At 36.2% G+C, this 22,937-nt stretch overlaps 2 protein-coding genes across 3 annotated transcripts in view; both read left to right on the forward strand.

Moving 5' to 3' along the window:
* LOC307162669 (fucolectin-1-like) overlaps nt 1-22,937 on the forward strand; it is a 380,376-nt gene that overhangs the window by 343,065 nt on the left and 14,374 nt on the right. Inside the window, exons 2-5 of one of the 2 annotated variants that reach the window (XM_079878161.1) lie at nt 16,854-16,915; nt 17,766-17,830; nt 18,015-18,047; nt 22,526-22,805. In XM_079878161.1, coding sequence (XP_079734287.1) covers nt 16,905-16,915; nt 17,766-17,830; nt 18,015-18,047; nt 22,526-22,805 — 389 coding nt within the window. In that variant the 5' untranslated portion in view covers nt 16,854-16,904. Of the gene's footprint in view, nt 1-16,853; nt 16,916-17,563; nt 17,831-18,014; nt 18,048-22,525; nt 22,806-22,937 lie in introns of those variants that run through there. The other variant, XM_079878160.1, reaches the window with a different exon arrangement.
* LOC307162685 (fucolectin-like) lies at nt 1,955-6,469 on the forward strand. Its single transcript, XM_079878192.1, has 6 exons — nt 1,955-2,107; nt 2,563-2,621; nt 5,077-5,141; nt 5,469-5,769; nt 5,930-6,066; nt 6,163-6,469. Exons 2-6 carry the CDS (start codon nt 2,611-2,613, stop codon nt 6,165-6,167), a joined length of 519 nt encoding a protein of 172 aa, XP_079734318.1. The 5' UTR covers nt 1,955-2,107; nt 2,563-2,610; the 3' UTR covers nt 6,168-6,469.

The raw sequence follows: 22,937 nt of genomic DNA on the forward strand, positions 1-22,937 counted from the left end.
CACATATATGTAATATATGGTCACATTTGATTTGCTTAGAGCCCGCATCAACGGGGCATAAGCATTTACTGTGAGATACCTGCCTTTACTTTTGTTTTTACAAAATTACAATAAAACAGATTGAAAAACAAAACATTTGAATCTCCTCATTCTTTGTTCAGGCTGCCTCACTGATGGCCCATTAACACTTGGGGGAGCGTCTATGTCACACCCCTGGTCTGAATCTCATTAATATTGATGACCCATTACCACTCCCACGCATAAACCTCTTCTGACAAAAAAACTGTTTTACAATGTTTAAATCAATGTAGTGTTTCATGCGAACAATCAGGCAGGATGATTTTCACATAATTTTGAAGCTAGAACTCAAAGGGACAACATCAATTAGTCAAAAGTCTTGTGGACACATATTTATTATGTGTTTTGTGTTCTTAAATCAGCAACTTTCATTTTTTTTTTTTCAATAACCACGCATAAACATTATTCTCTTAAAAATACAAACATCTACATGCACGTTGCTCACATATTATGGTAGCCCTGTTTGTGCTATATAGAGTGAATTTACACCTTTGCCATTAACATGTTTATAAATAACTGAAAAAAGCACAAATATCAAGGCATGTCAGAACATCTCAAGGACCCCAAAAACAGCTTGGTCCCCAGAGGGTTAAATATGTAGAAAATTATTCATCATTGTGCAACACAATATGGATACCACATGCCAAGGCAACTTGCACTGCTTAACTTAATAGTGGAAAAGGAGAAGGTTTTTTGATGCTGAATGTTGGATAAAGCGCGGTGTGAGCATGGGTATCACACGTGAGGGACTGATTGTCATGGAAATGTCACGTACTGTATTTTAAAAATTTTAATCTAGATTTATACACACACATAGCCCCATGAAAACCTCTATGTGAACACTCTTGTCCAATGAAAAAGTGCAAGGCACGAATTTACATTTTATTAAAAGGGCAATTTTAACTTTAATTCCCCTGCGTATTCTACGCCCACGATACCAAGTTAGATGATTTGATCAATTTTTATTTATTTTTTATTTCACCTTTATTTAAGCAGATGATCTCACTGAGATTTAAGAACTGAATATCATGTTTGTTTAATTAGCCTTTTGCTGTTTTGCTCTGTTTACATTCTGTAAACATTGTTCAAACCCTGAACAAATGCTGTCTCTCTGTTTGCTGTACGGATGACTGTTTGTGTTTTTGTTGCACAAATGATTCACCTTTTCACCCTTTGATTGCCCTTTTCTGATTCCTTGGATAAGGTTTTTGTTTTGAGGATTAATGAAATCTACAAGAATAAATAAGATAATTTAAGAGTATTGGAAACTGAAAATGATTAAATGTTATTTAGAATAATTAGCAATAAATATTGTTTAGCTGTATTTTGCCCTTTTAAAAACAAAACAAAAACAAATCCTAATTATTAGCCACAAAGTAAATAACTTATTCTTCTTGAATGTTCTTATGTCATTACTAAACAAAAGTTTAGTTTAGTAAAACCTCCATTGCATATCATGCTCTCAAAGAAACTCAACTAACAGCTTCTTCACTAAAGGTCTTCTTTGTCAGAACAGTTTTTATTAATAAAAACGGATTGATAGTCATTTGTATTATTTTATAGCACATATTGCATTAAATTACAAATTTATTCAATTGTCAATTTAATATGTATAACTGATCCATTCGATAGACTGAACAATTGCCACCCTAATGAAACTGATTGTGCAATGAGTAACTGTGATGATTTTAATGTAATTTACTCTAGCTGTAATTAGGCAGAGTGGTGTTTTGTGACATATTTCATATAGAGATAACCGGACTTCAGTCCTCGGCAGTTCGTTCTTCTGAGTCAAACTTGACAAGTCCGAACTACCAAGGTCGCAATACTCAACTTTGCATAGGCCTATTTGATATTATGAAATGGACATTTCGAAACAGTTATGATGTAATGAAGCCTAGTTTACTGAAATCACATGACTTTGGCAGTTTTATAAAAGCTCTGCACCACTGATTCGAAACAAAAGATCTGTAGGTTTCAAAGCTTCAAGAAGCAGTGTTTCGAAATCACTCATCACAACTACGGGCAGGTAATACAAGTTTTTGGCTGATTCGCATCGCATGTTTGATCTGCGCATCTGAGACATATTACAGTGTGGTTTGGCCATGCATGCTCACAGACAAGAGATTATCGTCTCATTTTGATGAAAAAAACCTAAAGAAAGAGGTGCGTTTGAGGCTAGAAGTGATCGGAGCAGGAGTGTGACGCAGGAATCACTTCCATCTTCGTGATTCTTTTGATAATTGCTATTGTAAAGTGTTAGATCGGTGAAATAAACAGTGATATTCTTTGATGTATGTCTCTTTTTGGCGAGTTTGTATGATATAAATATGAAATTGAGTATTATTCGTATGATTGGTCATAATGGGCTATTCCTCATATGAATAATATATTGGATAAATAATAAGTATAGCAATTGCTTATAAAAATAGTATTAATTCCATTTATGTAGCCTATTATATAAAAATGTATTTTGTTTAAAAGCAGATCAAGTGCTGAATTGTGAAGGTCTTCTGTGACTGAGATACATTGATGAAATTCAGGTGAGTTGAATGTTTATGCACTTTCTATAGAGCATGATATGCAATGGAGGTTTTAATAAATAGTAGTCTAGAAGTGTCTTGTTGCACTCAGAGCAATACAATAATGACAAAAGAACATTCAACAAGAACCAGTTATACTGACAATTTATCGTTAATTAAGATTTTAAAAAAAATACAAATATGGCTAGAAAATACTGTTTATTGTCAATTATTCTAAATAGCATTAAATAACACTGAACATTTAATACTTTGCAACACTCTTAAATTGATCTTATGATTGTCTGATTTCCTAACAATATCTCAGTTTCTCAAAACAAAACTAATCTAAGGAATCTGAAAGTAGGAAGTTAATTATTTGCAGTTACTTAAGCACAACAACATATCAATACAAATCTAAAAGAAAGAAACATACAGCAAACAGACAGACAGCATTAGTACATTTGTTCAGGGTTTGTGAATGTAAAACGAAGCTAAACAGCAAAATAATAATTATAAAATGGATAATTCACTGTAATAATTCACTGTAAAACACGGCTTCGCAGGGCTTATTGCTTTATTAGGGGAGAGCGGGGCACAACCAAACGCCTTTTGACTTTCTCAGTTTGTGTAAACCTACTTAGGGTTTCAGAGTATTTTTTTTCCCCTGCATTAATTTTACACACGTCTAGTACAATAATGTGGTTTTGTTTCACAGTGTATACTTTTTTCTTGATATACCCCGAAAGAATGGAAGTGAAATGTGACAACATGCCCCATAGGTGGAGCACATTGTAACATGACCATATGACAATGCTATCTGATCTAATCAAACTCAAACATTTTCTCAATAAAATACAGTTATCAATTTTTGTTATATAAAATAATGGCATTTTTTAAATAATTAAAAATACAATTATTTTTGAGTTTGACAACAAGCACAGCTAGTTCAATACAAAATAATAATTAATCATTTATGAACATTGACTCTCAGTCTTTATTCCCCTTTTTCTCATGGTTTCTCAATAGAATTCATAAAAGAATAGAATATCATAGTTCTAATAGGGGCTCATTGTAACCGGTGTGACAACATGCCCCACCTGAGAAAATGGGGTCTAAACCGGACGATCTCAACTGTTGATTAACAGATATAAGATTAAAACAATATCAGATTTGTCTAATTAAAAAAAAAAAAAAAAAAAAAAAAAACCGATAAAAAATTAACATAGGCTAAGTAAGAAATTTACTTTTGCAATGGTTAAATAAATGTTCAGTGATATCTTCATGTTACGAACTGCTCCGAGACACGAAGGTTGAGATCCAAATGCAGCTTTAATTAAGGGGCAATCCAGACACGTAATCCAATATACAGGCAATAGGCCAAAACACACAAACACACAAACATGCAATGCAACAACATACAAAACTTCACCGTGAGTGAATGAGTGAACATGATATAAATAGGCTGAGACTAACAGGGTGATGAGACACAGGTGAATGCAATCAGTGATGATGAGTCCGGGCAGTGATTTCTGGGAAATGTAGTTTGTGAGGGAGTGATAATAGTCTGGTGTGGAGTGCCCTCTGGTGGCTCTCAAGGGCACTCCAGCTGGTGACCATTACACTTCCAAAGATTTCTGAATTTTGACGCAATTATTTCTCTATAGTGTTGATATAGCAACTAATAAATACACTTAGTTTCGTCATGCTGGCATTTGTGGAAGGATTTAAAACAAGTGTGTTACAACGAGCCCCGCGTTAGTTTGTGCCCCGATCGCCCCTATATATGATGTCCATTGAGCTTTATCTACTCACCCGACCTTCATCATATTCCGAATTAGGAAATCAACACGTTCTCACTCCGAACTGGTCACTTTTGACGCTTGGTCTGGTGATGTTTGGAGATGCTTTAGCAATAGGCTTGATTGAGATGCGTCTCCCTCATCTGAGCCGAGAGTTATGATCAACCGATTGAACAAAAGTGAGGCGAACGCAGAGAGAGAGAGAGAGAGAGAGAGAGAGAGGGAGAGAGAGAGAGGTGTCAAATATTCTTTTCAGCTTGTCCACTGATAGGTTTGTTGCTTTATTGGCCTGATATGTGTAATATAGCCTATTGCCATAGCATTTTAATTACATTTAAATACAGAATAGAATTAAACCACCTCAAAACAAACACACAGAAGAGGAACAGTTGATAATACAAAAAACAGCCGATAATATCACTTTCCTTATATTAATTATAATTAATTACAATTATTTACAATAAAGAATATGTGAAGTATTGCAAACAAACATTAGTATGGTGTGTAAGGTATAGGCTATTCATATTTTGCAGTTTGGCTACCATGCCATCCTCTCCGAGCATATACCATGTTATCATTACAATACCAATATATATGTTTCTTTGTTTAAATGAGGATGAGAAATTGAAAATGATTCCTTCATATGCTGATATGAGATGTGTTATGTCTTATATCAGGATGGACATGCGTGTGGTTTTGTTTCTAACACTTTTCACTGGGATGTGCGTCGCTCGTCAGAAAGGTATGTTTAAAATAATACACGTAAAAATGCCTGGATTTGAAAATCTGTAACCATTGTGTGTCATTGTATTAATCAGATTAATTTATTACAATTATAGGCTGAAATATGGTTATTGAAAATCTGTGATTTTTATTTATTTATGAAGACTCTGTGATATAATTTGTTTTTGTACTTGGTAATGAGTTTATAACTGTTATTATTTTATAATAATGTATTTGTAATAATGTAATTGTAATAATCATTTGGATGACATATTTTGGGATTATACTTTAACACATTAAAGTAAAAAAAAAAAAAAGTTATTGTTTATTATTTTATGTTATACAGTGAATCTTGCTAGGGAAAATGGAGCCAGAGTTTTCCAGTCTTCCACATTCAATTACAACAGTAAATTAGTACCAGACGCTCAAAAGGCTGTCGATGGCGACTTCAATTCAATTATGGATGTTGGGTCATGCAGTCACACTAATGGGGAGACAAACCCCTGGTGGAGAGTTGACCTGGTGAAATCCTACAGGGTAACCAGCGTTAAAATCACTAATCGTGGAGATTGTTGCGGAGAGAGGATAAGTGGAGCTCAGATCCGTATTGGCAACTGCTTGGATAATAATGGCAACAATAATGAGCTGTAAGTATTGTCTCTCTCTTAATACTTACTCTAATGGTTAGAAGATGAGTAAATAAGATTACCTTGAATAAATCCTTTTAATACAAACTTGCCTTTGACAGAAATATATTTTCATGCCGTTTTGATTCACCCCTCTCTATTTCTCTGTGTGTCTTCACAGGGCTGCAACTGTTGAGTCCATCCGATATGGAGAGACAAAAACATTTGAGTTTAAGCCTACTAATGGGAAATATGTCAACATTATTATACCTGGGGACGGTAAAATTCTCACTCTGTGTGAAGTCGAGGTGTTTGCAGGTGAGTGATAAAAGAAGAGAGATGGTGTGTAGACATTTGTACTATTTATACTACGTGTACGTTGCCTTAATAATGGTTTTCTGATTTCATTGCCAGATTAAGTGGAATGAGAGGATGTTACGCCACAGTCCACTGATCCTACAAGCAAAATACCAAACTTCTGTTTTCTGAGCAATACTAATATTGCACTTTTTCATTGTTTTCATTTTACCTATATGCACCTTTTATCCTTAAGATAAAAAGAAAAGTTTCAATGCACATTCAGTAAAGGTTTGAAATGGTTTTAAAATGCACCTGATTTTTAACCCCAGTTTGATCCAGGGGTTTGTGTATTTACTTATCTTTGTTTCTCTCTGCTTTATACATCAATAAATTACTACAGCATTGCATGTTGTATTGCCTGATTCTGTGTCAAAAAGAGAGGATTATTTGAAGGAGGAGGTATAGTGTCACATAGCTACCCATCTAGGGTTGAGGAGCTGATAACAAGTAAAAAATAATTACATTTTACAAAAAAGAGAAAGAAAAATAAAACCATGGAGAGAACGAGGATTTCCAACCTTCTGTCCCAGAATCAACAACACAACCACCAATTCAACCAATATTAACTTTTCATTTTCTGTTATAAAGAGAAAAAAGGCATAAAATCAACAATAACCAAACCAGAAATATCAATATGAAAAAGAATAATAATGAAAATAGGGGCAATAGCTTCAGGGGAGAGCCTGGCCAAAATTACAAACAATACAAAAACTAACTACCCCGGAAATCTCTCTAAATTACCTGGAGAAAGATAAGCCAGAATAATAATGTACATAACTCTTCCCTCTCTCCCTGTTTAACCATAAACTGGAGAAAATCAGGATTACACACAAAACAACATACAATATAAAAAACAATATAAATATTGCTATGGCTTATTTTATATAAATTTATATGCATTTTACAAACACAAGGATACATCGAAACAATGGCATGAAGCGATTAATAACTTCTTATAAAGCATAGTTTAAAGTCATTAATCAGGGTTTTGAGACAAACTAATAAAATAACAACAAAAGACAAGATATTAATAAAATAATAAAATATATTTTTTTAAGTAGGCCTACCAGCAATATAATATAAAATGTCTTTCTAGTCAGTCTGGCGTCTAACAGCTGAAGTAAACACTCCGGAAAAAAAAATTAAAATTATAATAAAATTAAACCACTTTAATTTTTTATTGTCTTCATTTTTGATGAAGATGATATCCTTGTGACACTTTTTTCCTCTGTGTTATACAAACCAACAAACTACATAATAGCGCAAAAAAACTGGGACTCAAAGAGTGTGTAATCCTTCGGGCGGTGCGCGCCGGTATACAGTAATGAGATGTACATTACCAGCAAGAGGACAGCAGCTTTTTGTCCTATACCCGCAAATTTTTTAGGGAACCGCATCCCAATGCATTGACATCCCTACAGTGCACTGTCTTTTACAAACATTTTGATTAGGTAGTTCTCCTGTCTGGCCTTCTTCTGCATGACATTAATGGTACCCAGATTTTTCCTTCAGTCAGTCGCACTTCAATGTAACTTTTTCTAACTTTTTTTCTAACAACTGTTTTCGGAGCAGCCTCAACTCTGTTTGGTTCTATACTAGCTGGGGTGGGACTTGTGATTTGGGTCCCTCTGCTGTTTCCATCAGACTAAACCATTTTTTAGGGAGGGGAGAGAGAGGAGATATTTGAAAAATTATTGAACTAAATAAGTTTTTGTGGTTTTCATCGGACATATAAATATCGGACATACAGGGGAATATATAGCATAACTACTGGGTTTAGGGGGCCCCTATAATTGCCACCACCTTTCACCCCACCAGCGACGGCCCTGCTCCCCCTACATTCCCCAAAACAAAGCCATTTTACCTGCAGCCATCTTCAGCCGTGCTTGCCCGGGCCGGTGCGAGCATTGGACTCGTCCTGAGCAATCGCGGCTGGATGATTGGTTTCTGGGATCTGGGCGCGACACAAAGATCATCTCGCCCCGCCCCGTGCTTTTCTTGCATGTGCATGAAGAGCTTTTTCCCACGAGGGGGTGAACACACTGTTTTTAATGTAATTTAATCTAGCCGTAATTAGGCAGAGTGGTGTTTTGTAACATATTTTGTTTCACTGTTGTTTAAAATATACATAAAGAGATAACCGGACTTCCGTCCTTCCTTCCTCTGCAGTTCGTTCTCCTGAGTCAAACTTGGCAAGTCCAAACTACCAAGGTCACAAGATCCAACTTTGCGTTGGCCTATTTGGTATTGAGAAATGGACATTTCGGAACAGTTATGATGTAAAGTAGCCTAGTTTACTGAAATCACTTGACTTTGGCAGTTTTATAAACGCTCTGCACCACTGATTCAAAACAAAAGCGGAGGTGTGAGAGTTTATATGGTGAGCTAGATGTGAGTGGCTGTAGGTAGATCTGATCAATACTCCTGAGTATTGTACATGCTACCCTTGGGATCAGGGTTTGAAATGAACTATTTCACCCACCGGCCAATTTGGCTACTAAATGTTTAAGTCATTCAGAACTATTACTAGCCAAAAAAAGAAGAAGAAATTAACCAGATTAACTACGTCACAGTTTATACATATATATATATATATATATGAAAGCGATGCATAAGGATGTAGTGTAACAACGCCCATTTTTATTATGTTTTCCGAAGTGTTGACAATTTAGTCTTAACTAATAATTGAGACTGGGACTACCAACTAAATATTAGTGCATTCCTGGAAATGGGCGTCATTACACTACATCCTTATGCATCACTTTCTGCCCGGACTTTTACGTGCTTTTCCCAAATATCGGAAGTGACCTCGACGTCCGGGTTAGCGGTAGCATTAGCCATCAGGCAAGTGTTATCTAAATAAACTCCTGATGAACTTACAAACATTCCAATGCCTCGTTTTATGAGTACAGAACCTATTTGTACTACTGTAGAAGTTCTTGGCATTATTAGTGAGGTAACTTATGAGATACATCCTTGGATCCATTAGCGCCTGCACTAAGTCATCCGGCTGATATCTCTAAATAAGCTCTAACTTTAATAATGTTCGACCAAGGGAAAAAAGGCTTTGGGGGGGGGGGGGGGGGGGGGGGGTGTTTGGCTCGAGGTCATGGTGCAAAGGACCCTAGGTTGATTTTACGAACCATCCCTTTAAGTTTCGTGGACATTTTATAAAACATGGACCTTTATTTTTCCTTAAAATGGCTTATGTCTGCTGTAGGCTCATTTTTTAAATGTAAGCAACTAATTTAAGACTCGCAAACTGGGTGCCGGTGCGGTGAGACGTACATGCTCGGCCAGATTCGGCTCGAAGTCGGGCATCTTCGGATGCGGAGCCGCGAGGGCTGTTACAAAAAAAGCCGTACAAACCGCGAAATGGTGTATTGCGCACCCAACACGCACGACCGCCCACACCGCAATGACGTAATTTTTGCCGCGCGCACCTTCACGCTCGTGCGGATGCGGCGAGTATAAACCTAGCTTTAAACAGAAGCTTGTGAAAGGCCTGATTTAACACATGCAGATCCAAGAACATTCGTAACCCACTGACTTTCTTGGATACTATGAAGTGAGGGCTGTAAAACGTACACGTGGAGGAGCAGCAAAGGGGGACATTGAAGTGAAGAGAGAGATCACTAATGGCCATTTCTATAACACCAGAAAGGAGTAGACTTTGCAGGATACAGTCCAGTCAGGCAAAAAAAAAAGAAAAATAATCCCAAAACCTATAGGCAGTGTAAACCTATAACTTTTCCAGAACCAAAGGGGTCATATAATGGTACATGCACTTTTACAAGTTGATTGTACTGAAATGTGTGTTGGCAGTGCCTGTACACAACCATCATAAAATGATAAAAATCCATCCAGTGTTTTTTTTTAATCTTCTTATATGTTTTCCCCTCTCTCAAATCAAGCCGTGACGTCACACGGTCGGACGCCCCTCCCACGATTGTTGATTGACAGCAGCGTTTCAACACAGACCTGTTACAACCCTGGCTCTAGGGATGCAACATAAAGGACACAAAACAAAAGTCTGCCAATCAAAATAAAGTTTATTTAATATTAAAAGAAAAAGGTGACTGTAGAAGCAGAAACATTGCTACTGCAGTGCTGGCTGCAAGACGAGAGAGTGAGAGCATGTGTCCAAGATTTAAAGTGGCTCCCTTCAGGTGACACCAATTAACCCGTTGATTGCAGGTGAGCTACCAGGGAAACTGCAACGAAACACAGATTAGAACACTCCCCCATAACAGACCCGCCCCCGCTCGTGAGTGAGCTGTCAATCCAGCCCGGTCTCACCCCAAGACGTCACATACTGACGCGTCTTGACCAAACGGCAATATACGACGAAAAGGGTACCCCTAAAACGTCCATATGAGACGAAGACATAAGCGCACCAGCAGCGCCTCTTAGCGGTACCCTTACGCATACCTAAACCTACCCATAACCCGAATAGTCACATACGGATGTTTTAGGGGTACCCTTTTCGTCGTATATTGCCGTTTGGTCAAGACGCGTCAGTATGTGACGTTTGGGGGTGAGACTGTGTTAGTCAATCATAGTCCGCGCATCATTGTTATGATGATCTTTCATGTTTGCGCGAATCATTTCACACACCAGACTGCTTTATAAACGAGGGTCAGTATAAAGCTGGTTTTGCTAAGAAGCTGCTCCTGAAAAAAGGATCGGTACCAACTATTCGTGTTCCCGCTGCACCTCCAGAAGAAGAAGTGAGTGTAACGTTTATTAACCTTTATATTAATATTTATATTAATCTTTGCAAATCGCTTGCTGCACGCTTCACGATGAATGCGTCTAAGGTTTACACTCAGGGTACATTACGCCATGTTTTCTATGTACGACATTCTCAATATAATTCATAATCCCATGTTTATAATGAACAACGCGTTATGGTTATTGTGTTATTGTGTTACGGTGTACGCACAGAACAGAGGGGCGGGGTCAGCAAAGCTCATTATCATTTAAAGACACATGCACTTAAACGGCGTGCTGAAAACAGCTGTTTTTTACCAGGTAAAATGAGTGTTTTCTTACAATACTAATGAGAATTTTTAATTAAAGTATATTACAAACTTTTAATTTAGACCCTAAAGAATCATATTAGCTTGTACAAAAATGGCATCATATGACCCCTTTAAAGGCAATAATAATAATAATAAAAAACAAAAACAATGGTAGAAAAATTTACAATGCTTGAAACAGCCTTTTCAAAATCCCTTATATCTGCCGTTACTGACAGATTAAATTGCATATCCTTGAAAGACTTACATTGTGCTGATGTTGTGTTTACTGAGCGCTACATTTCTTCCTTATTGAATGAGAAAGCAGACACAACCAGAACTGCACAAATACCGACATGAAAAAACTACACAATATTTGAATAATTTTTCCTTGTATGCCATGCAGGAAAAGTGCTGTGATATAAGAACATAAATAATGATATTATTGTAAGCAGCCAAGTCGATTACTTTAAGCAGCTGATGGCTGCTGGAAGGTGCTTGTTAAAAGGTTAGGTATAAATTATTATTAGCAGAGTTTTCTAGCAAAAGACTCCGGTCAGTCCTGTTTTACTGAAACTCTTAATGGCTCTTGGAGTTTGTGTTTTAGCAAGAAAGTCCTGCCAGTCCTGTACTCGGGTCTCAGCATTTGAATAGATATGCTGAGTGGGTTAGGGTGGGCAGCACTCTCAGTCTAAAACAGGTTCTGAAACCTGTCTCATCACACAGTTTTGGATATAATGTATATAAACTGTAAGAGAACATTCACTTAGTCAGATTTTGGAAGAACTACAGCCACGTCAACACAAAGTCCTCAATAAAGAATAACTTCATGAATGTGAACCCAATTTCTCCTGGTTCTTGCTTTGAAGAAAGAAAAACTTTACAACACAGGCTAAGCTGCTGTCGGTCTAATAAATCAGTATTGTCTGTTCTGATGTTATCGGCTCAGAATACTGGAGCTGCTGAGCGCTGCTCTCTGATCGACTGAAAAACTCTATGGGCAGTGTGTAAGACCCACAATGTTCATCAGTTCAGGCCGAGTTTTTCGCCCTGTCTGTATGGAATATTCCCTGTGAGTTCCCTGGTGATCATGCACTATATGAGCCCCGGGCACCTGCCCTTGGGACTTTGGTGTTGGATCTCAGCACGCACAGCGTTTTACACTGTGTTCCCTATAGCGTAAGATACTTACGCAGTACGAGAGACCTCTTCTAGAGAGAACCGAGGTTAGGTTAGTAACCGAGTACGTTTTACTGGTGTGGAGGACGGTCACTTATAACCGTGAAGATAACAAGTGTGACTCCCAAACGAGGTTAAATGAAGGGTCTAGGACATTTCGAGTGGAGAAGAAGATCTGTAATATTAGACAGTATTCTGGGTTATTACATGTCAATGTTTTTGGTCCAATAATTAAATGCTCTGTTTTCTCTGAATTAGCAATAGGAAGTTACAAGTCATCCATTTTTTTTATATCACTATACATTCCATTAGTTTTGTGAATTGGTATGTTTCATCACACTGTAAAAAAAAATCCTAATTTTACAGAAAATAACTGTAATTTTTTTACGATCATTTTCTTTAATTTTAAATTGTAGTCAAAACACTGTAAAATTACAAATAATATCTGTAATATAAAAATTCAGCTGTTATTTTAGGTATTGTGACATTAATGACAAATTCCAGTAATTCACATTTTTTATACAGAAAATTGATCGTATTTTTAATACAGTATTTTTTCTGTTTTCTTAAATTACATAAAAATGTATGTACAATTACAAATATAATCTGTAAATAAACAGTAACAAAACAGTTAAATGATAAAATGGTCAAATGACTGTCAGTCCCCCAAAAAACTGTAAAACATCCTAAATTAAATAAACTGAAAAACACTGTTATTTTACAGGTATTTCCTGAATAATCACGATCAAATACCTTCATTGTAAAAAAAATCGTAAAAAAAGGGTCAAATGACTGGCAGCTGCGGCTGCCAAACAAAAACCTTAAAATTAAAGTAAAATATGCTAATTTAAATAAAGTGTAAAAAACTTTAAAATAAATTTGATTTCACCATGATTGAGATCAGTGTCTGCTTTAGTTGGGCTCATGACCCGTGAGTTTTTAACGTTAGGTTTCTCTGATAGCTTTAACTGTGTATTTGATACACATTTGTTATAGCAAAAAATGTTTTCGATCATTCTTTGATGATGTTATAGTCATTATATGATGATTAGATTCATTGATATCACAGTCAAATTTTTTAATGTATTAACTTAGAATTCATATGTCGATGTAGATTCATACAAAGTCTACAGTAAAGTTATAATTTTTCATGTAATCTTATTATTAAGGAAATATTGTGGCATCCCTATTATAACAATCAGAAATTAAAAAAAATATATATTACACAAAAAAAAAAACGTTTTGAGCTGGTTATTTATTTTTTTAAGTAGTATAGAGACATCAAGAATCAACATATGAATCTCAACAATGGTGACAACCAACAAAGCCTTTTTGTGACTTTATAGTAATTCAGATTTTTTTTCATTGTCACCATTGTTGAGATTCATACGCTGATTCTTGATGTCTGAGTGAGTCTATATGATCCTGTCAAAACATTTTCTGTATAATGACTTCATAAAAACTGAGTATCGCAGCACTGCAGGATCTTCTATAGCAGTTTTATAACGCAAAATGAAGAGCATAAATTTAACAACTTAATCAGATATTTCACTTCAGATCGTATTAATAAAGCAGGGCACTACAAGATGTTTATTATCACTAAAAAGTGACCAACATCATCTGATCTGAGTTTCACTTGGATTGCTACAATTACAAATGTGCATCAGAGACACACAGTTAATGCAGCCAGAAAAACATTAAAGTTAAATACTAAAAGGTCAAGAGCCCAACTAAAGCAAACACTGATCTCCATCATGGAGACATCAAACTTTATTCTTTTCAATAAAACTTCAACTTCTAAACCTCTGCTAATTCTCAATAAGAATGTTAGTATGAAATAAAGTCTAGATTGTAATAAGTAAAGTTGCTGAGATCCTGAGAGATCTGGTAGTGTTTAATGTTCTGTTGGGGTTTAAAGTGTTTCTGTATGGTGTGTTTTGTGTGTCACCGTTGTGTTGAAGAGTAGAGCCTGAGCTTCAGTCCAGGATGAGCAGAGAAACACTGATGATATGCTGCATGTTGATTTATTTAACTGACAGTAACTGTAGTTGCTGATGCAGTGACGTATAGTCACACCAAATCATATAATTAACAGCATGTTTTTCAGTAAAAAAGTCAGAAAATAAATGTGAAATAACTGTGTTTTAACTGTGTGTTTCAGTTAGAAAAAGATTAATGAAGATTTCTGTAAAAGTATTTTGCACTTTATTTAAATTAGGATATTTTACGTTAATTTTACGTTTTTTGTATGGCAGCCATTGCTGACAGTCATTTGACTGTTTTTTTATGGGATTTTTTTACAATGAAGGTGTTTGATCGTAATAATTCAGGAAATAGCTGTAAAATAACAGTGTTTTTCTGTAAAACATTTAAGGAAAATTTCTGTAAAAGTTTTTTGCACTTCATTTAAATTAGGATATTTTACTTTATTTTTACGGTTTTTGTTTGGCAGCCGCAGCTGACAGTCAATGACTGTTTTTTTACGATTTTATTTTTTACAGTGCAGGCTGCAAAGAAATATAGAGCTGAGTATCACCAGTGTAACCGTGAAGACCAATGCCATGTTTTCTAATGTTGTTTCTAATATTGTTTACTAATGTAGCTGATATTTTAATAGCCAACAAAGCTTGATAATTGTTAAATATGTAGAAAATTATTCATCATTGTGCAACACAATATGGATACCACATGCCAAGGCAACTTGCACTGCTTAACTTAATAGTGGAAAAGGAGAAGGTTTTTTGATGCTGAATGTTGGATAAAGCGCGGGTGTGAGCATGGGTATCACACGTGAGGGACTGATTGTCATGGAAATGTCACGTACTGTATTTTAAAAATTTTAATCTAGATTTATACACACACATAGCCCCATGAAAACCTCTATGTGAACACACTTGTCCAATGAAAAAGTGCAAGGCACGAATTTACATTTTATTAAAAGGGCAATTTTAACTTTAATTCCCCTGTGTATTCTACGCCCACGATACCAAGTAAGATGATTTGATCAACTTTTTTTATTTTTTTTTATTTCACCTTTATTTAAGCAGATGATCTCACTGAGATTTAAGAACTGAATATCATGTTTGTTTAATTAGCCTTTTGCTGTTTTGCTCTGTTTACATTCTGTAAACATTGTTCAAACCCTGAACAAATGTACCAATGCTGTCTCTCTGTTTGCTGTACGGATGACTGTTTGTGTTTTTGTTGCACAAATGATTCACCTTTTCACCCTTTGATTGCCCTTTTCTGATTCCTTGGATAAGGTTTTTGTTTTGAGGATTAATGAAATCTACAAGAATAAATAAGATAATTTAAGAGTATTGGAAACTGAAAATGATTAAATGTTATTTAGAATAATTAGCAATAAATATTGTTTAGCTGTATTTTGCCCTTTTAAAAGCAAAACAAAAACAAATCCTAATTATTAGCCACAAAGTAAATAACTTCTTCTTCTTGAATGTTCTTATGTCATTACTAAACAAAAGTTTAGTTAAGTAAAACCTCCACTGCATATCATGCTCTCAAAGAAACTCAACTAACAGCTTCTTCACTAAAGGTCTTCTTTGTCAGAACAGTTTTTATTAATAAAAACGGATTGATAGTCATTTGTATTATTTTATAGCACATATTGCATTAAATTACAAATTTATTCAATTGTCAATTTAACTGATCCATTCGATAGACTGAACAATTGCCACCCTAATGAAACTGATTGTGCAATGAGTAACTGTGATGATTTTAATGTAATTTACTCTAGCTGTAATTAGGCAGAGTGGTGTTTTGTGACATATTTCATATAGAGATAACCGGACTTCAGTCCTCGGCAGTTCGTTCTTCTGAGTCAAACTTGACAAGTCCGAACTACCAAGGTCGCAATACTCAACTTTGCATAGGCCTATTTGATATTATGAAATGGACATTTTGAAACAATTATGATGTAATGAAGCCTAGTTTACTGAAATCACATGACTTTGGCAGTTTTATAAAAGCTCTGCACCACTGATTCGAAACAAAAGATCTGTAGGTTTCAAAGCTTCAAGAAGCAGTGTTTCGAAATCACTCATCACAACTACGGGCAGGTAATACAAGTTTTTGGCTGATTCGCATCGCATGTTTGATCTGCGCATCTGAGACATATTACAGTGTGGTTTGGCCATGCATGCTCACAGACAAGAGATTATCGTCTCATTTTGATGAAAAAAAAAACCTAAAGAAAGAGGTGCGTTTGAGGCTAGAAGTGATCAGAGCAGGAGTGTGACGCAGGAATCACTTCCATCTTCGTGATTCTTTTGTTAATTGTGTTACTGTTAACTGTTAGATCGGTGAAATAACACAGTGATATTCTTAAGAAAGCTTTAATTTGATATTTTGATATGTCTCTTTTTGGCGAGTTTGTGTGATATAATTATGAAATTGAATATTATTCGTATGAGTGGTCATAATATTCCTCATATGAATAATATAATGGATACATAATAAATATAGCAATTGTTATAAAAATATTATCAATTCCATTTATGTATTAAAATGTGTTTTGTTTAAAAGCAAAAAATTGCTGAATTGTGAAGGTCTTCTGTGACTGAGGTTGATACATTGATGAAATTCAGGTGAGTTGAATGTTTACTTTCATGCATGTTGTTCTGTAGTGTGGACTATTGGAGACGTCCATTAGTATGAAGGTATTTTTGGTGCAAATCAACTGAACACCTGTGACAGTGGAATGTGTAGTTGTAGAGAATAGCCACACGTGTATCAGTCAATTTTAAGTCACAGAGAGAAATGTTTTAAGAGTTGCAAACTTGTAGATTTTTTCTCTCTCCTACAAACACAACAGTTACACCTTCTCAAATTCTTCATTGCAGGTGCACAAATCCTAATCTACAAATCACAAATTAAGAAACCCGTACGCTCACATTTTTGCTGCTGTTGCTGCAGTGAATATGGTGCAAAACGCATTCACACACCCGCGTCAAAAAATGTGAAGACATTTTGCACATCCTCAAATCAGTTTGTGAATTCATCCAATGAGAATTGCACACTTGTAGAATATTTTCTCACAAATGTCTTGGATGTTTTTCTAGGACAAACACAAGTACGAAACTACAACTGCTTGAGTCTCAAACACTGTTTTTCGCTTTCAAGTGACAAGTTTTGCGCTCTCCCTTTTGCAGAATTGGTATAGAAAAACAAACAAATAAACATACAAACATTAATTAAAACATTAATATAATTAATTACAATTATATACAATAAAGAATGTGTGAAGATGGCAAACAAATATTATATAGGCTATTCATATTTTGCAGCTAGTTTGGCTGCTATGTCATCCTCTCCGAGCATATACCATGTTATCATTACAATACCAATATATATGTTTCTTTGTTTAAATGAGGATGAGAAATTGAAAATGATTCCTTCATATGCTGATATGAGATGTGTTGTTATGTCTTATATCAGGATGGACATGCGTGTGGTTTTGTTTCTAACACTTTTTACTGGGATGTGTGTCGCTGATTCCACAGGTACGTTTAGAATAATACAAGTAAAAATGCCTGGATTAAAAAATCTGATTAATTACATATTAATCAATAATTTATTAAAATTATAGGCTGAAATATAGTTATCAAAAATCTATTATTTACTTATTTATTTATGAAGACTGATTAGATTTTTTAATTTGTTTAACTGTTATTATTGTATTAACAGTAATGGACACACCATCGTGCTCTTGTGTTCCAGGTGAGTATTCTTCATTCATTTGAATGTTGTCAGTAACACATAAATAATATTCTTACTGAACATTTAGTAACCCATAAAGGATAATGTCTACATTATCAAGACAGTTGTTATCGCAAAATAACCCGTGGCTAGCCACAAATAAATCATGTTGGACACAAAATAGGCTTGATTTGAGTTTAAATATTTTATTAGCTCACTTGTTGTAATGAATGCAAATCTTCCGTGACGAAAAAATATTCCTAGCAAGACAAACGAACAAATTCAAACAAGACACACATTTAATGGATAATGTAGCCTACAGTCATGTACATCAAATTCATTATTACATGGACATATTGATTTGAGATTAAACCGTTTTAAATTTTAAAGATTTATTAAACAGTGTAAAAAAACAACAACGATTCGAGCAACAAGACGAACACTACAGAAGAGGTCTTCATGGGTCCACCTGGATCCGAAAACCCAAGGTCCAACCCAAGCGGGTCCAAAACATTCGACGAGTGCCTCGGACACGGGTCGGGTTCGGTATAGACCTTATGTAGCCCCGCCCCTTTCAGCTCTGGCGCATAAGGTCTAGCCTATAGATCGTCTCGGGTAGCCTAATTTAAAATGTGCTTTTTCAGAATGGACCCGAGAATACCCAAATTCTTTTAAACTATGTCGGGTATTTAACAAAATTTTATTATCTAAATTTTAAAACAATTTTCTGCCAACATTATTATCTCACTTTTTCTAAGTTCTCTCTGAATCCGCACCTCTGCATTTAGACTCAGTTGCTCCGTACATTTTCCCTGCCGTTTTAACGAGAGCCGTCATCATGGATTAAATAAAATAAACTTGAATCATCTTATGGTAAGGTAAATAACATCAAGCCAAAAGTTATAGGATGTAATGAGGTAACAGTGCTGAGTAATGGACTTTCCAGCACTTCAGCGCATACTTGCGCGTTCATGTCAAGTGCATTTTTGATAAACGCACATAAATCAAGCGTAGCCAGTTCTGGCAGGTCACGTTAGTCAAGCTCGCATCAGTTGACTCTCAGCTGATCCACTTCTACTTATAGGAATACGACGCCTATCACTGTATACAAGCTCCTTCAGTATTATCAGCTGATATTGTGTTTCTCAGGAGCTGATTAGTGATTACCCTCCTCCATCCCCAGCTCCTCCTCTCGCCAGTCAGGATTTGGCATTCTGATTCCCCTTGAATCAGAATACATTCTCGAATTATGTTGTACTTTAAAATCTTGAATTAATGATATCTGCATACATTCATGTTGGTTCTGTTCTGTTTACCCTTGCTCTCCCTGCTCTTATCCATGCTAGGTGTAGAACATAGTGCTCTGTAGCTTTAAATCCAAACAGACTAAGTTGTAAAAGCTGGCTTCTACGCATGCGCGAGTATGTGTTACGGTGATGAAGTTATATGCTTGCATGTTCAACTCCTGCATCTCTAGTAAAGTCATATCAGAGCCCGTCTACGGAGAGGCTGGCCACTCCCTATTAAGTCCTATTGTACCGAATTGTGGTTGTAGTTCCACCAGAGTTTCACTGGGGGCGATCGCCCATGAGTGCAGAATGAATGGGAGTCTATGGCGCTAGACGGCTAAATTTGTCTCTTTCACCCGATTGCCGTTGAGAAATCTCAGATTTGATTGTAGGTTTTGCAAGTTCATCATGGGTTATAGGTCGAAAGTTGAATGAACGAGTACTTATGTCCTTTTGATTTCCAACAGGTTGAGTTGTTGTTGCCCATAACACGCTAGCATTCTGCTAATGAACGCTGATTGGTCAGTGAAGGACTGATTACGACCAGAGATACCGCTTGATGGTCTCTTCTAGCACGTGTGTTTACCTGTGTCAGCTGTGTTGTCGATGCCTCGAGAGAAAAGAAAGTGCAGAGCGTGAACTCAGAGTGACTGAAGGATTGCCGTAAAGCAGTATCTGGTCGTACGATGTGTCTGACGTCATTGACAGTTTAAAATACTTTTTAAAGCAAATAAGTGACTCTAAAAAATCTAACACCCAGCAGTGTGTAATTTCTTTGCATCTCCTTTCGAATACAACATTCAAATTACTAGACAAAAAATGATATCCTGAGAAAAGTGGATTTTGAGGGGTATAGCGCCATAGACCTCCATTCATTCTGCACTCGTCCTGTGAGCGCCCTCATGTGGAGCCAGAGTGGAACTGCAGCCAGTTCAGAAGCCGGAAGTTTACTGAGAGTGGAACTTCTCCCCTTATTAGACATTCTCTGGTCATATGTTGTTAAACGAATCGTTGCCTTGCCGCTCGTCATCCAACACTAGGCTTCGTGGATGCGCAGGGAGTTCTCGCCCAGAACGGAACCATACCGCCAATCCAAAATTAATGCTAATTATCGTATTCGTGTCAATCGTATTTGACGATAGTGGTCCTGACAGAAAAGCCACTCACTTCATTACGCTGCGTGTATGCAAGGCTTTTCTTTTTTGTGTGCAGTTTGCAGAAGCCCATCACCAGAGATGAGGTAGCCTAAATAGCTCTGCAGACAACACTAGCGAATCCATGATTTATTATTAGGCTATCGATTTAATTTTTATCAAGCTATATGTTTATTTTCCCAATCACTGGTCACAATTGAAAGTCAAATTCAGAAATAGGCTAACTTGTATCCATCGGGCAGCCAATAATATAAAGTAACAATAAATAAATAAGTGAATAAATAAATGAAAGTAATGGAGGCAAAATCAGTCAGCAGAACACCGGGAGTTTTCGAGTCTCAGAATGTATAAGTGGGAGTGAATGAACAGCGCTCTCTTCCCTTGATCAAGACACCAAACCCACCAATCGCTCCGCAGCAGAAATAGGGAATGCCAGACCTAACATAATAAATAAATAAATAAATAAATGTAAAAAAAAAAACATAAACAAATACGTAAATAAATATAAATGTATGAAGAAATGTAAAAAAACTAAAATAAATGAGTATTTATACTTTTTTCCCTTATGTATAATTGTATTTTTTTCCACATTTTTTTCATTTTTTATGCATTTATTTCCACTTTTATTTATTTTTGTATATATGTATTTATGTCTGCATTTATTTATACATTTATTTATTTCCACATTTATTTATTTCTACATTTTTTTCCTCTGTATGCTAATGAGGGGGGCGTGTTTTACCTCAGACATAGCAATTGAGCTCAGAGTGGCAGTGCTGAAGATTTAAGGCCACAGTGACACCTAGTGGTGTGACCAAACGACACGCAACTTTTTAACGGTTTGTGGACGTGCCTCTACAGCAGGGGTGGGGAACGTCGGTCCTGGAGAGCCACTGTCCTGCAGAGTTTAGTTCCAACCCTAATCAAACACACCTGAACCAGCTAATCAATGTATTTAGGATCATTAAGGCTACAATCAGATGAGTTTTTATCAGGGTTGGAGCTAAACTCTGCAGGACAGTGGCTCTCCAGGACCGACGTTCCCCACCCCTGCTCTACAGGTTAAACGGAATGAATTACTTAGAGATGGGCAATATGGCCAAAATCTTAAATCATGGTTTACCGGTATGTCCTTTAATATCACCCTAACTGTATGCATATAGGGTTACCATACATAGGCCTATACTCTTTATTCCGGACTTGGCCGTAAAACATCCTAAAATGTCTTGGCACACATGAACAGAAGCAGCTGATAACAAACACTTTGACACGGAAGAACGTGAAATTATCAACTGAACTATTTAAACACATTTCATGCAAATGTGCTGGATGAGGCTGATAAGAGCTTGTGTTTATTGTCGATGAGACTCGCTCACCAGCTCAGAACGAGGAGAGAAACCAGCGCACATTTCACTGAAGTCTATTGAACAATGCGTTTGAAACATGCGCAACGTGACAATTTGAATGGTTAAAAATATAACGCATATTCCAAAGATGCTGCTCTTAGAGACTGTTAAAAGGTGCATCATGTAAGCGCAGCTAGTGAGACACACATCTCATCCTATGCATTGTAGATGCGTACACAGAAGATAACTGCATTTTTAATGTATCTTCCAAAAACAATGCTGACACCAATAGAAACAAACTTTCCCATAAAGAGGTGATATTTCTGCTATAAACTGATTTCCAGGGGCATTTTTTTAAACCTTATGAAATATATGAATCATCATGTATGTCAAGGTCTTAATTTTGATCGATCAATTCAGTTAGAATGATAAAGCACTACTATAGGGCTGTTACCAGTAAAATAAAATCTGTATCAACAAAACCGGATGAGCTGTGTGTTATACAGCATTACTGTTGATGACGGTCATTATCTGGGAATATCAGACCTCGGAATGTCACGACTGACCAATCAGATTCAAGTATTCCAGAGAGCCGTGTAATAATCATTTGGATTACATAGTTTAGCATTATCTTGCCCAGTATATTGGGATTGTACTTTAGCACATAAAAGTAAAAAAAGAAAAGTTACTATTTATTTTATGATAAACAGGGAATCTTGCTCTTGGAGCCACAGCTGTCCAGTCTTCCTCATACGCTGGAGCAGGAGCTCAAAGGGCTGTCGATGGCAACAGGGATTCAAATTACTATAATGGGTCATGCACTCATACTAATGGGGACAAAGACCCCTGGTGGAGCGTTGACTTGGGGAAAGTCTACGAGGTAACCAGGGTTAGCATCACTAATCGTGGAGATGCTGTTCCAGAGAGGATAAATGGAGCTCAGATCCGTATCGGCAACAGCCTGGAAAATAATGGCAACAAAAATGAGCTGTAAGTATTGTCTCTCTCTTAATACTTACTCTAATGGTTAGAAAATTACTGAATAAGATCAAATTACTTTGAATAAATCCTTTTAATATAAAAACTTGCCTTTGACAGAAGTATATTTAATATGCTTCTTGC

Source organism: Squalius cephalus (assembly GCF_949319135.1).
Source record: "Squalius cephalus genome assembly, chromosome: 8".
NCBI classification, from domain to species: domain Eukaryota; kingdom Metazoa; phylum Chordata; class Actinopteri; order Cypriniformes; family Leuciscidae; genus Squalius; species Squalius cephalus.